Source organism: Rhinoderma darwinii, chromosome 8 (genome assembly GCF_050947455.1).
Source record: "Rhinoderma darwinii isolate aRhiDar2 chromosome 8, aRhiDar2.hap1, whole genome shotgun sequence".
NCBI lineage: Eukaryota > Metazoa > Chordata > Amphibia > Anura > Rhinodermatidae > Rhinoderma > Rhinoderma darwinii.
Window position 1 is genome coordinate 62,474,154 of NC_134694.1, and position 16,276 is coordinate 62,490,429.

The 16,276-nt window shown below is 45.3% G+C and overlaps 1 protein-coding gene across 1 annotated transcript in view; it reads left to right on the forward strand.

Moving 5' to 3' along the window:
* Positions 1-16,276, forward strand: part of GDPD2 (glycerophosphodiester phosphodiesterase domain containing 2) — an 85,736-nt gene that overhangs the window by 55,736 nt on the left and 13,724 nt on the right. The window contains exons 5-6 of the mRNA XM_075835671.1: positions 13,310-13,369; positions 13,459-13,557. Of these exons, the coding sequence (XP_075691786.1) occupies positions 13,310-13,369; positions 13,459-13,557 (159 nt within the window). The remainder of the gene's footprint in view (positions 1-13,309; positions 13,370-13,458; positions 13,558-16,276) is intronic.

A 16,276-nucleotide genomic window follows, 5' to 3' on the forward strand; every position in this document is an offset into this window, starting at 1 on the left:
AGCCGCCATCATTATGACACTCCATTTGGATGTTTGTAAACAGAAAAGCACGTGGTGCATTTCTGTTTTCATTCATACTTTTCACTGCTGTAGCGCGAATCACGCTGTTTGCACGGAAGTGCTTCCGTGCAGAATGCGTGGTTTTCACGCACCCATTGACTTCAACGGGTGAGTGATGCGCGGAAAACGCTCAAAGAACTGACATGTTGTGATTTTTACGCAGCGGACTAACGCTGCGTAAAAATCACGCACATGTCTGCACGGCCCCATAGACTAATATAGGTCCGTGTGACGCGAGTGAAAATCACGCGCGTTGCACGGGCGTATATCCCATTCGTCTGAATAAGCCCTTAGAGATAATATTTGTGGGGAGAGCAACTTGTTTATAAGGGTAGGAACACACAGGGCGGATACGTAAAACGACACAGTGTAAACGTCCTGAGAACCGCAGGGAATTTCACCAGAAAAACAGCACCAAATTTTGGTGCAGTTTTTTTGGTGGAAAGACTGCAGAAATAAATTTAAAGAGGCTCTGTCACCAGATTCTCAAATCCCTATCTCCTATTGCATGTGATCGGCGCTGCAATGTAGATAACAGTAACTTTTTTTTTTTTTTTTTTTTTAAACGTTCATTTTTGGCCAAGTTATGAGCAATTTTATGTATATGCAAATGAGGTTTTAAATGGACAACTGTGCGTGTTTTTTTTTCGTATGTCCAACTGGGCGTGTATTGTGTTTTTAACTGGGCGTGTTCACTTGTTTTACTTTCTGGGCGTTGTGAATAGAAGTGTATTATGCTGACGAATCAGTGACCAATCAGCATCATGCACTCCTCTCCATTCATTTACACAGCAGCACAGCGTTCTTACTAGAACACGATGTGCAGCCACATACACAGACATTAACGTTAATCAAGTGTCCTGATAATGAATACACATGACCTCCAGCCTGGACGTCATGTGTACTCAGAATCCTGACACTTCTGAATCTTTTCTGTGAGATTTCCAGCAAGCCACGCGTAATCTCGCGAGATTACGAGGTAAACGAGATTTTGTTTCCCTTGCTGGAAATCTCACAGAAAAGATTCAGAAGTGTCAGGATTCTGAATACACATGACGTCCAGGCTGGAGGTCACGTGTATTCATTATCAGGACACGTGTATGTGGCTGCACATCGTTCTAGTAAGAACACTATGTGCTGTGTAAACGAATGGAGAGGAGTGCATGATGCTGATTGGTCACTTATTCGTCAGCATCATACACTTCTATTCACAACGCCCAGTTAGTAAAACAAGTAAACACGCCCAGTTAAAATCACAATACACGCCCAGTTGGACATAGGGAAAAAAACACGCCCAGTTGTCCATTTCAAAGCTCATTTGCATATATATAAAATAGCTCATAACTTGGCCAAAAATGAACGTTTTCAAAATAAATAAAACGTTACTGTTATCTACATTGCAGCGCCGATCACATGCAATAGGGGTTTGAGAATCTGGTGACAGAGCATCTTTAAAAAAAAAGCTAATACTCCCAGCCGTAGTCCCTCTCTCTCTCTGAGCGTAGCCCGGCCTCCTGCGATGACGCTGTAGTCCATGTGACCGCTGCAGCCTTTGATTGGCTGCAGCTGTCACATGGGATGCATCGTCATCCCTGGAGGCCGGGCTACGCTCAGAACAGAATACAAATCGCTATGACTACGGACGGGTGTATTACCTTTTTTTTTTCTCATTTGAGATTAACGATAAGTTTTTATCATTGATCTTCCCCTTTGTTAACTCTGACCAAATATCATTATAATTGGTCAGAAACTAGCGAATCATGATGATAATTGGCTAAACGAAATAGGCCTTTAATGGGGGTATATTCAGGCTTAGTGCCTAGAGCAGCGTGAGTTGTAAATACGGCCCTGCTAAAGACGCAGATACAATTGAACACTATAGCAGAGCAGGGAGGTATCTCCCTGCTCTGCGATCTACTAGGCTGGTGGTTCCCAACATGAGGTTCCCATGAGAACCCTCCAGGGGTGCCGCGACACTCCTCTGGAGAACTGCCAGGACGTGCTTTCTCTCCTCCTCCTCCTCATAGCGCGAAGTGGATGTGAGGAGGAGGAGGAGATTTTTTTGCAGAACCTCTGTAGATAGCCCCCCCGACTAAATGGACAGAGACGTCAGGGGCTTCTCCTGGAGTGGAATCCCCGGTCACAGCGTCGGCAACGCTGTGGACAGGGATTCCGCTTCAGCAGTTAGTTGCCCCTGATGTCACTGTTCATATATGGACAGAGACATCAAGCACTCCGTTAAGGAGCGGAATCCCCAGCCACAGGGAGCTACAGTGGCGCTATCTACAGGAAGGGAGTGCTACCTACATGGGGGCTGTGTGGCACTACCTACAAGGGTGTGTGTGGCATTACAAGGGATCTGTGTGGCACTACCTACAAGGGGGCTGTGCGGCAAGGGGGGGATTTGTGGCACTACTTACTAGGGATGCACAATGCATCGAAACTTCGATACTGTGCATCCCCAAATGGTTCGAGCCACACAGCTAAGTGTAGTAATACATGATGAATGAGAGTGGGGCTGCGGCTGTGTAATACAGCCATTGCCCCGCTCCTGAGTCCTGACAAGTGCGCGCCGTCAGGATGATGCGATGCTGCCAGTGCTACATTAATGAGCGGCGGCACTGAAAACAGAACATGGCGGCCGCACTGCAAAACACCCCCGTATTCTGTCTTTGGTGTCTGCGCCGCCACTCATTAGTGCAGCGCCGGCCGCATTACCTCATGCTGACCGCGCGTGCACTTAATGTCAGGAGCGGGGCAATGACTGTATTACACAGCCGCAGCCCCGCTCTATAACGGCGGAGATCAGAGAAACCGCTCATCTCCGCCGCTATTCCCCCGAATGCTGCGATCAAAGCTGACTGCAGCATTCAGGGGAAAGTGAGGAGGGGGGATGCCGCTGGATCGCGTCACAGGGAATTCCTGTGACGCGATCGAGGGCCATACCATATATGGGCAGACAGCCCAGGGTCTATTGAAGGACCCCCAGGGCTGTCTTACCATATTTCCTGTTGTTAGGGCATACTGAGGTATGTCCTAACAACTGCCTGTGTACTATCCGCACACAGGCTAATGTACTGGAATATAGATATATGCCAATATATTAAAGTTTAAAAATAAAGTAAAAACAAAGTAATGTTAAATTTAAAAAGATACGCATACGCCTTTTTTTTACACTAAACATTAAAATAAGTCTCAATATATAAAATATACACATTCGGTATTGGCGCGGCCCCAATAACCTGTGCAACAATGTTTTTGCGTCATTTATGATGTGTGCGCTGTAAAAAAAAACAAAAAAAAAAACGTTTCACTTATTAATGTAAGGCCCGAGGTTTGATGAATTTAACCTCCATGTGCCTCAAATTAATAGCAATTAACCCCATCATGTACCTCACACATTAACCCATTATGACTGAGAAACATTGCAGAAAGGGGGCATTTGTGGCACGACCTACAAGAGGGCTGTGTGGCACGACCTACAAGGGGGCTGTGCAGAAAGGGGGCATTTGTGGCACGACCTACAAGGGGGCATTTGTGGCACGACCTACAAGGGGGCATTTGTGGCACGACCTACAAGGGGGCATTTGTGGCACGACCTACAAGGGGGCTGTGTGGCACGACCTACAAGGGGGCTGTGTGACACTATCTACAGGGGGCATCTGTGAGTGGTGGGCTGATGGCGCGTAAGTGGGGGGCTGATGGTGGTTTTACTGTGAGTGGGGGGCTAATGGTCATTTTACTTTGAGTTGACGGGCTGATGGTCATTTTAGGGTATGTTCACACGGCAGCCTCCGTTACGGCTGAAATTACGGAGCTGTTTTCAGGAGAAAACAGCTCCGGAATTCCAGCCGTAATGGCATGTGCAGGCGTTTTTCGCTGCGTCCATTACGGACGTAATTGGAGCTGTTTTTCCATGGAGTCAAGGGAAAACGGCTCCAATTACGTCTCAAGAAGTGACAGGCACTTCTTTGACGCGGGTGTCTTTTTTACGCGCCGTCTTTTGACAGCGGCACGTAAAGAAAATGACCGTCGGCACAGTACATCGTAAAACCCATTCAAATGAATGGGCAGATGTTTGCCGACGCTTTTGAGCCGAATTTTCGGACGTAATTCGGGGCTAAAACGCCCGAATTACGTCCGTAAATAGTGTGTGTGAACCCAGCCTTACTGTGAGTGGGGGGGGGGGGGCTGATGGTAATTTTACTATGAGTGGAGGGGCTGATGGTTATTTCACTGTGAGTGGGGGGGGGGGGCTGATGGTCTTCAAGTGGTTTCCACCTCTAGCCTACAATTGAAATTAATAGTAGGAAGAAAATAGCTGTGGCGCTCGTTTGGAGCTTTTTTTGCTGCATCTTTTGCATTCGCTTCAACGGCTTAAAAAAAAAAACGCAAAAAAAACCCCATCAAATAACGCTGTCAATTCAAAAGCAGATTTTTTCTGCCTTACAAAAAACGCTGTGTGAACATACCCTAAGAATGTAGTGATTATTTTTAGCTATTTTCTGTCTTTCTCTAAACTATTTTTGGTAGGGGGGCCCTGAGGAATTATTTTTTTTCCAGGGGTGGCTCAAGTCCGAAAAGGTTGGGAAACTCTGTAGCAGGCTACAGAGGTGCCTGCAGCCTATGAGGCGCAGGGACAGGAACCCTGCGCAGTCGGCGTGATGACATCTCTGGATCAAGCCGGCCTACGCAAGGATCCTGTCAGGTGGAGGTGGGGGGCAGTATGGCACTGTCTACAAGGGCGATGTGGGGGCTGTATGTCACTTTCTACAATGGGGAGGTGGGTGCTGTATGACACTGTCTACAAGGGGGCGGTGGGGGGCACTGTGTACAAGAGGGAGTTGGGGCTGTATGACACTACAAGGGGCAGATGGGGGCTGTATGGCACTGTCTACAAGGAGGAGGTGGGGGATTATGGCACTGTCTACAGGGAGGCTGTACGGCACAATCTACAGGGGGCACTTTCTACTAGGGGGGCTGTGGGGGCATTATACTCTGTGGAGGCCACTAAGCGGACATCATACTGTGTAGGGGCACTACAGGGGGCAATATAATGTGTGTGGCACTTAGGGGGCATAACACTGTGTGGGCACAATTAGAGGACAAAATACTGTGTCCTTGAAGGCGTTATAATATATTACATTATTAAATATTATTATTATACTGTGTGTGGGGCACTAAAGGGGCATTACACTGTGTGGGGGCACTATATAGGGCATTATACTGTGGGGAGGAATTATGCTTTTTTATGGGGCATTTTTTATAATGGCGTGGGGCGCCGAAAGATAATTTCGCACGGGGCGCCATCTACCCTAAGGCCGGCCCTGCCCACAGTAAATACATCAAACTATTTCCACAGATGACCATCAGACTCCTATAGGGACACTACTCACGTGGCAGGAACCGAGGATTCTGCTGCTTAGGCAATGGTATAATTAATCACTTAGCGCCAAAGTTTAAATATCCTCCGAAATCCCACGTATGCGCGCGTCCTAGCCCAGACTGCGACTACATCCCGCACATGCGATACGGATACAAGCAAGGGATCACCTTAGATGGCGTAATCTCACGGCAAGCGAGATCGTGCACGCGACGTCTTTGCCCGGAGTTAGATGGTAAAACACTGGCACCTTCTTTGCACGATTCCCAGGAAGTGCATAGAGAAGGGAAAACCATGTACGACTGCCTAAGCAGGACACTGGTATATTTGTGTGTCCAATATGCCAGTTGGACACACACAGGTGCAGCAGATGCATGCACAGCCATAGACTTTACATTAAATCAAAGAAATAAAAAAACAAGGGGGCATAATGGCTCTTCGGGCCGAGGGACCTGAAACTCTTCTGGTATACAGCCCGGCATGATAGATAAAGAAGGAAGGAAGAAAGAAAGAACTAAATAAGGACTCCAAAGAATCCTACCTGTAATCTTCTAAACATGAAGAGAAATAAAAATACAAGGAGGTGGGGTTTCTCTGGGCCTTATATAGGAGCAGGGCCGCCATCAGGGGGGTATTACTGGTACTCCCGTCAGGGGCCCGGCCACACGGATGTAGAAAAGGGGCCCGCCGGGCTGCCGTCGCCCCCCCCCTCGGACTGTTGCCCCCCACCCTCGCAATGCTCACGGGCCCCCCCTCGCAAAGCTCACGGGCCCCCCCTCGCAACGCCCGCGGCACCCCCCTAGCGACCCCCCCTAGCAACACTCGCGGCAGCCCCTGCATACCTGTTGTAGCTTCACTGGAGGGGAAGATGCAGCATGTGCTGAAGCTGCGTGTGGAGATCCCGCCCCCCAGCCAGCTCCTCTACACTGCCGACCGGACCTGCAGGCTGGTGAGTATTTTCCCCTATCCTTCCTGCTTCCCATCCGCCTGACCCCATTTGTAGATTGTATAAAGTTGGTTAAAAAGTTTTTTGGTATTTTTTCGTTTTCCTAGCGTTTTTTGCCGCGATTTTCGTAATCGCGGCAAAAATGGCGCAGTTTTGCCGCGATTATATAAAAATCGCGGCAAAACCGCGTGATTTGTGCCGCAATTACGAAAATTGCATAAAAAAAAGATATAAAACATGAAAAGTGCTGTTAGGATATATTCTCACAGTGCGGTCAAGTCACGTTTTTGCAAAAATTGTGGCAAAAAAATGGGATTTCACCGCACTGTGTAACTAGACTAAGGCCTTATTCAGACGGCCGCATTCGGTCCGTGACATACGGAGCGTGTATCGGCTGTATCTCACAGGCTGACCACAATTCATGGAGCCGGACTCCTAGCATCATAGTTATCAGTGTCGCAAAACTCTGCAAAAACGGCCCGAGAACGCCTCCCATTGATTTCAATGGGAGGCGTTGGCGTCTTTTTCCCGCGAGCAGTAAAACTGCCTCGCGGGAAAAATAAGCGACATGCCCTATCTTCGTGCGCTTCCGCCTCTGACCTCCCATTGACTTCAATGGTAGGCAGAGAAAGCGTATTTCGCGCTGTTTTATGCCCGCGGCACTCAATGGCCGCGGGCGAAAAACGGCGCGAAAATCTGCCTCAAAGTTCCAAACGGAATTTTGAGGCAGATATTCCTCCCCCAAAATACTCCGTGTGAACATAGCCTAATGATGCTTTCAGTACGGGACCAGGGACAGTATTCCCACGGGAAGGGAGGGACTATGATCATAGATAACTGTGATGCTAGAAACCCGGCTCCCTGAACTGTGGTCGGTCCGGGAAATATGGCCGATACACGCTCCGTATATCACAGACCGAACATGGACATCTGAATAAGCCACTTACTTGTAGGGATGTCACAATACCAGAATTTGGACTTCGATACCGATACTTCGTTTAGTATTGCAATTTCGATACTTTTGGCAACAGTAATAAAAAAAAAATTCTTCAGTTTTCTAATGTGAGGCGCGACGTGTGATGAATTTTGAACGCGCCTCACATTAATAGTAATCCCATCATGTTTCTCAGTCATAATGGGTTAATGTGTGAGGTACATGATGGGGTTAATTACTATTAATGTGAGGAACATGGAGGGTAAATTCATCGCACCTCGCGCCTCACATTAATAAGTGAATGAAAGCAGTGTTTATTTCATTTTTTTACAGCGTAAACATCATAAATGATGCAAAAAAATTGTTGTGCGTTCCATTACTGAATGTGTATATTTTATGTATTGAGACTTATTTTAATGTTTATTGTAAAAAAGGTGAATGTGTATTTTTTTTAAAATTTTAACAATACTTTGTTTTTACTTTCTTTTTAAACTTTAATGTACTGACATAGATCAGATATACGCCAGTACATTAGCCTGTGGACGGATAGTACACAGGCAGTTGTTAGGACATACTTGGGTATGTCCTAACAACATGAAATATGGTAAGACAGCCCTGGGGTCCGTCAATAGACCCTGAGCTGTCTGCCCATATATGGTATGGCCCTCGATCGCGTCACAGGAATTCCCTGTGACGCGATCCAGGGGCATCCCCCAGCTCATTTTCTCCTGAATGCTGCAGTCAGCTTTGATCGCAGCATTCAGGGGAATAACGGCGGAGATGAGAGGTTTCTCTGATCTCCGCCGTTATAGAGCGGGGCTGCGGCTGTGTAATACAGCCATTGCCCCGCTCCTGACAGGAAGTGCGCGCGCAAAACGGACACGTTCGTGTGAATAAGGCCTAAGGCGATATTCAGACCAATGTGTGTGAAATCAGACGTGAAGAACGGCCGTTTTTTGTGGCCGATTTGCAGCCGTGCGGGACCCGTTTTCACAGACTTGAGTCTATTGAGGGATCCGTGAAAACGCACAAAAATAGGACATGTCCTATTTTTTTACAGGCCCTTCACACGATCCGTTAGAACAACAACCGTGTGAATAGCCCCATAGAAATACATGCAGCCGTGTGACGGCCATTAAAAAAACGTCCTTCACGATTAACACGTTAGTCTGAATAAGCCCCAACTCATGTGAATGGGGTTTGTCAGAACGTCATGCACGTGCAGCATTTCACCCCACAAATAATTTTTTTTCAGCTTCCCACTACATTATGCGGTACAATAAATGGTGCCATGAAAAACTACAACTTGTACCGCAAAAAACAAGCCCTCAAGTAAAAAAAATTATAGCTTTTGGAAGGTGGAGAGGAAAAAACAAAAGTTAAAATCCAAAAAATGGCTGAGGAGGGAAGGGGTTAAATAAGCTGCATGCCTATTAGCCCTTATTCACACGACAGGGTTTCCCGGCCGGGTGACGGCCGTTCATAAATCAGCCGTCATCCGGCTGCAGTAGGAACAATAGACCCCTAAAGGGCTATTCACACGACCGATTTTTTGACGGGCCGGGAAAACCGGCCGTCAAAAAATGGGACATGCCCTATTTTCGGCCGTTTACCCGGCCGCCCGGCTCCCATAGAAGTCTATGGGGCCGGGTAATACACGGCCATCACCGGAATGTGTCCCGAGTGATGGCCGTGTCTACCGTCGCTCGCTCTCTCCTCACAGCGTAGAGTGCATGTGAGGAGGAGGAGTGTATCTCATTCAGAAGAAGCGCTCTATGCTGGAGGTAACACTGTGGGGGTACTGCTGTAGCGACGTCCCTGCTCTGCTATGTGCAGGGGTACTGTGTGGCAGGGCTGAGGTGTACAGCAGGTGGAAGGGGGCGCTGTGCTGGCTCCCTTCCCAAATCGCCCTGGCCCGGCGAATCAGCCTCCTTTCCGCCCTGTTGCTTCTTCAGGCATCGCTACAGCTATAGCAGCCATAGCGGCTGCTAGCAGCAACACCTACCATGGCCGATGGCGCCGCTAGCAGCTGCTGCGGCTGCTACTGCTGTAGCTTCGTCCCTGCTCTGCTATGTGCTAGCCCCACTTTAGCTCCCTGTGTGTTCGGGGATTCCGCTCCTGGACAGAGCGCTTGATGTCTCTGTCCATATCTGGGCAGTGACATCAGGGGAAACTCCTGAAGCGGAATCCCCGAACACTCTGTGACCGGGGATTCCACACCAAGAGAAGCCAGTAACGTTCAGTGTCCATAAATGGACACAGACGACGGGGGCTTTTCCTGAAGTGGAATCACCGGCCACATGGGGATTCCCCTTCAGGAGTTGCCCCTGATGTCACTGTCCAGATATGCCCGGCCCGGAACGGATGCAAAACGAATGCAAACCGGCCGGGAAGAACGGCGGGACACTGTCGTGTGAATAAGGCCTTAGGGTATGTTCACACAATTAGCAAAAACAGTCTGAAAATACAGAGATATTCAAGGGAAAACAGCTCCTGATTTTCAGAAGTTTTTTAAGCAAACTCGTGTTTGCTCATCCACTTCTCTTCGTTACCACCCAGCTTCTGGCAGTGCACAGACACACAGAGTGTCCTCGCGAGATCACGCTGTGACGTCACTCACTTCCTCCCACAGGAACTTCATCGCGTCGGATGAGCTAGGACACGCTGTGTGTCTGTGAATTGCCAGAAGCTGGGTGGTAACGAAGAGAAGTGGATGATGCTGATTCGTCCGCATCATACACTTCCATTCACAACGCCCAGCTAGTAAAACAAGTAAAAACGCCCAGATGTACACACACAATACACGCCCAGATGGACATAACTTTAAACACGCCCAGTTGTACTTAAGAAAGGCTCATTTGCATAAATATAAAAATGCTCATAACTTGGCCAAAAATGCTCGTTTTTGAAAAAAACAAAACGTTACTGTAATCTACATTGCAGCGCCGATCTGCTGCAATAGGAGATAGGGGTTTGAAAATCTGGTGACAGAGCCTCTTTAAGGCCCCTTCACATCGTATTGTTGCCCTAAGTTTATCGTGTAGTCAGGAAATCTCCTACCTTACAGTATAAACAACGTAGATGATAATTCACAGGGCTCCATTATGTCCTTTTAGCCTCCGTGCCGGCGGACGTCGGTTTACCTTCTTTTTGAAGGATGAAATGGCGTAGTAAACTTTGTTATTCCGGAGTCCCCAGGCAGCATCACAAGTGCTCTACCCGTGGATTTTGTCCCTGGGAGCTCCTGACATCACTGTCCATATATGTAAAGTGACATCAGGGGATTCTCCAGGGCCGGAATCCCTGGCCAGAATGTTGCCGACGCTCCGGCCGTGTACTCAGGCTTTGTGCAGCTTCGGACGTCACTTTATGTATATGGACATCAGGAGCAGCGCCATAGTCCCTGGGCAAATCGCTAGTAGAAGGCTCCAGCCCTGTTAATGGACAGTGACTTCAGTAGTTTCCCCTGGGCCATTCCCCAGGCGACGTATCCCACTATATGCCATACAGTCGTATACGTTTTAGCTAAATAGATCAAAATCCGGAGCATGAACCGGTCACTGCCGGCTCCATGGTTTCCTTCACTGTAATTGACATCTGCACCAAAATCATTTAATGCGAATAACGTACAAACGTGAGCGCCACACTTTCCTTTGCCCACCCCTGGTAATGGAGGGGCCCAGACATCATGGCTGTATGGGGCCCAGAAATTCCTGATGGCGGCCCTGTATAGGAGGTCCTTGCATTACAAGTTAATTGGTTATTGCTTGTTAACCTGTTCTCTTCTAATTACACCCAGGGAGATAATATCTCATTTCTGTGCTTCCGATGGACGATCAGGAAATATAGTATTATTTGAGCGCTAGTTAATAAAATGTTCAGTACTTTTTTGATGTGGCTCTTTTATGGTATATTCACATGCTGCATATTTGTTGCAGAAATTTTTGCAACTGTCCTATTTATCTGAATGGGGCCTGCAGAAACAACCTCATATAAAGATGTATAGAATTGATTTGAATTCACAGAAATTTATTTTACAAATCTGCCGTGTGAGATTATGCACTTTCACGTGTGTGTGTGTGTGTGTGTGTGTGTGTGTGTGTGTGTGTGTATAATCTCTCTCATTATACTGTGTATGGAAGGGAGGGGGGGGGCATTATACTGTGTATGGGAGGGAAGGGGATCATTATACTGTGTATGGGAGGGAGGGGGGCATTATACGGTGTATGGGAGGGAAGGGGCATTATACTTTGTATGGGAGGGAGGGGGCATTATACTGTGTATGGAAGGGAGGGGCGGAATTATACTGTGTATGGGAGGGAGGGGGGGGGGGGCATTATACTGTGTATGGGAGGGGGGGCATTATAGCTATGCCACTAATCACTCATATCTCCTTCCTCAGTCTTCTGGCTATGGGCGGAGCTAACTGGCAATTGGGCTGTGGGCGGAGTTCTATGTTGGCGGAGCACTATGTGAGCTTCGGACACCACGTCCTCGGTTATATAATAAATATATATATATATATATGCACTGTATATATTATTATTATTATTATCATATATATTTTTTTAACACTTCAATTCCGAGAGCTAACTATTTTTACGTTTCCAGCAACCTTTTTGTATGTGGAAACAAGTTGTATTTTTCAGTGGTACCATTTTGGGGTAACTATAACTCATTGATGAACTTTTATTTATTTTGGGGGCGGGGTGAAAAAGTCAGCAATTGCACTATTGTATTCTATTTTTTCACTATGTTTATCGCATGATTTAATGAACAATTTTACTTTATTTGTTACCTTTACACCAATACCCAAAAAGTTTTTTTGTTTTTTTTACATTTTACTACTTTTGCATAATAAAAGCATTCTTCATAGAAAGAATTGTTTTTGCATCGCCACATTTCGAGAGCAATAACTTTATTTCCATCGACTAAACTTTATAAAGACTTGTGTTTTACGGAATGAGTTATATTTTTCAGTGGTACAATATTTGGGATACATAAGATTCGTAACTTTTACTAATTCTTTTAGGAGGGGGTTTTGATGGGTAAAAAAACGGTATTTGGCCACTGTTTTGGGGGATTTTTTTTTTTTTAGTCATTCCGCTTGCGGTATAAATAATATTTTAACCTTATTAAGTAGGTCATTACAATGCAGCGATACCAAATATGTATGCTTATTTCTTTTCACACTTTGTACCCTAAAACCATAGGAAACTGTATGTAAATGATTTAAAAGATGATGAAAATAAATCTGACAAATGAAATGTGAGACACAATGGGGCAATTTATTAAGACTGGCATTTCATACATATGTGTAAGAAGAAAGTGCGTTAGAGTGAATTCCGCCAAGCTGCAAGCTTTGTCGAATTTAGGACTTCTTTAAATTCATAAAATAAAATCAATTTATGTTAAGAGCAGACGTAAATTTACGCCCTAAGCTAATTGACCTAGTAAACTCTCCAAAAACAGCAACTGCCGCAGCTCATGAATATTTAGTATTAATAAACGGGGATGGATGTGTGATGACCATCTTTGTACAGCGTAGTGGAATATGCTGGAGCCATATAAATAAAATAAATAAAAAAGCTGGAGTCCTTGCCCACTCCTGGTAAATCCCACCCACTTTTCTTTATATTTTTTAAAACTAGCAAGTGCCGAGAAAAGTATTTTACATTTTTGCGCAAATATGGCATGTACCATGATTTGCTACCTATTAAAGCCAAACAACTGGCACAAATCTATTGAGGTGAAAATCTTTCCTGTATCATTGGATCATTGCGACAAGACAAATAGTTTTATGAAGCCAAACTTCTATGGGAACAATCCTCCGATCTTAGGAACTAGATCTCCTGACAACATCCACACAATTGTCTAAACAACTGACATTCCAAACAATATGTTGCGCCACCGCCATCTGGTGGTCATTCAGGAGATAACGTTTGTAATAAATACTTTTTAATTCCCATTTCCTCTGTTTCTGCAGTTGCTCTCCATGTGCCTGCTAGTGAGCGCTCAACCTCTCAATCTGCACTGGCTGCATAAGGTGAGATTTCATTGTCCACACATTTGTTCTTTTCTTGCACTCTGTTACATTTTATCACTTCCCTAACATGTTACTTTTGTACACATTAGATCATCATCTGTTTCTGTGTTCTTTTGGTTTCCCTTGGGATTATTGGCCTTTATTTGAAGTGGGGAATAGAGTGGAAAGCAGTTGCTATCTCTTTGCAGGTAAGTTTGCAGCCTCTTTTGCTCATAGTATGTCCCAGGCTTTGAGAATATAAAAACTGTAGTAACGCACTTCGATCTGGCTCTGTCCACAGAGAATTAAGTGCTGCAAATATCTTTAAACCACTGTGGCAGAAATGTTTTTTTTATTGATATTATTGTGTTTGGTACTGCAGGTTACCTGGATAATCTGCCTGCTGAATATCTATATTTATTCAGAATATGACAACGGACATTACTAGACGAGGGTTTCAAGGCTATGAACACCTTTTAATGGGCATTTTTTTTTAAATAAACGGTCATTCAGTGTGTTTGGTGCCACTTTTTAATTAGTCTTTATTAAAAATGTGTTTTGCATTTTTAGATACAGCTGCTCTGAATTATCTATACAGAACAGCTGTATTTAGCACTAAATCCTGTTCCTGTCCGCGGGACTGACGCGTTCAGGGATAGCGGGTCCTGGGTGTCTCTGACACGCAGGATGCACATGTTATCCATCACATCTAAGTTCATAACTTAGATACGATAGATTACAGGTGGATTTTGCTTGTCAGAGACACCCATGATCCGTTGACACTGAACCCATCAGTCCCGCGGAACTGACGGATTCAGGTCTTAGCGCATGATACAGCTGCTCTGTATAGAGAATACAGAACAGCTGTATCTAAAAAAAGTTTAAATAATTTTTAATAAAAAGTAATGATAAAAGTTAAACCAAACACACTGTCTATTGAAGAAAAAAAAATGCCCATCAAAGGTTTGCATAGCCTTTAATTCTCGCCCCTACTCCGCTTTATATTTGCTATATAAACATTTTGCATGCGTCCTTTGTGGAGTTGCTATACCTCACCAGTTGGATTAGTAATGGAGCGGATAATATATTTTTATTGTTCTACTGGCGTTTCTCCGTCATGTAGAAATCTCCTAGTCCTATATGAGTAGATGGACACAAAATGTTCTCCTCATCCTAATATACAAATGCTATGATCTAGAATGTGAATGTCTGACGTTACCCATAGTCTTTTACCTATTCGCCTCTCTCCGAACAGTAGTGCTCTGTTCTCTCATAGAGAAGATTGTATGACTGCTCTAGCGTTAAACACATAAAGCTGCACATAACACACACCAGGTTATTTTCACAAGCTCTGGAATGCTTTTTTGGGATAATAAACTCACTGTGCTCTTTGTGACCTTTTCATTTTCCACTTCTTAAATCTTGCGGTAACTGAATGCCGACTTGTCTACATGGTCAGCACTTCTATTTCACCCTCCAGTCCTCTCTGACCTGGTAAGAAATGACAGGTATCCTGTAAGTCATGCGCATTATATCATTAATCACCATTTTATATTTGATTTTTTGCATGATACGTTTTACTATAAGTGAATGTCCACCCATTTTGTTTGTATCTAAATAGGTTCAAAGTTATCTTCTGATTTAATTTTTTAATATATCACAGAGCCTTGTTTATCCGATCCAGAGCTCCAAATCCAAAGCGTATTCAAAAATGATGGCTGCCTGCAGCCATTACTAGGCGCTATCTGCATATAGTTTACACCAGCGGTCCCCAACCTTTTTTGCACTAAGGACCAGTTTTATTTTTTCAGGGACAGGCGGAGGGGGGTGGGGGCTGTTGCGGTTGGGGAGTTTAGGGTCAGTTCACACTTTGCGTAAATACAGCAGATTTTCCGCAATGGAATTAGTTGTGGAAAGTCCCCAGCATAATACAGTAGCAGCAAAGTGGATGAGATAGAACAAATCTCATCCACACGCTGCGTAAATAGTGAACGGAAGAACCGCTGAGAAATTGACATGCGGTGCAGAGATTTATTGAGAAGCATGTCAATTGTATTTGCGTAAACGCTGCTTATTTGTTGCGGGGCTTCCCCATTGATTTCAATGGGAGGTAAAACTCACAACAAATAGCAGTGGTTGCGTTTATTGCGGTTGCAAAAATGCAACTCAGAAAAAAAAAATGTATACTTACCCAAAAGTCTGTGTTCTTCTTCCAGGCCGGCCTCCTGGGATGACGTTTCATCCATCCCATGTGACCGCTGCAGAGGCGGTCATATGGGATGAAACATGATCCCTTGAGGCTGGCCAGGGTGACTATTCATCTCATGTGACCGCCGCCATTCACAGGCTGCAGCGGTCTCCTGGGATAAAATGTCTGAAGTTTTCCGCATTGGACATTCTGGGCGAAAATGTGCACCACAGTTTGGTGCGGTTTTCACCTGAAATTCCCTGCGGCCACCAGGATGGATAACATAACAGGTACCGCGGCCCAGCACCAAATGAATTTACACAATGAATTTGATAATAAATCCATCTGAAGTAAGCTCCCTCTAATGGTGGCTGCAGGCAGCAAGAACTCTGCCACCTTACTGTTTGGGTAAGAATTATATGATTTGCGTCTGTTTCCTGGCAGAAAAAAGTAGTCAGTTCTTTGCATGGCTGTTTTGCACAAAAATGTTGTGGTTGTTATTTTCTCCACAAAGTGGGTGGGCCTTAGAGAGGGGGAGGGGGCAGAGCCACCCACAGCCCAACAAATTTGCAGTACTTAACACCAGAAATTGGCGTAAATTATGGCGTAAATCTACACATCTCATAGCTTCCGAAGATTTTACAGACAGCCCAAGATGCGCCAATTTTTTTGAGCGCATTAAATGCCATCACAATTTTGTTTAAGACTGGCATATGGAACGCCATCTTCGTAAATTCCCC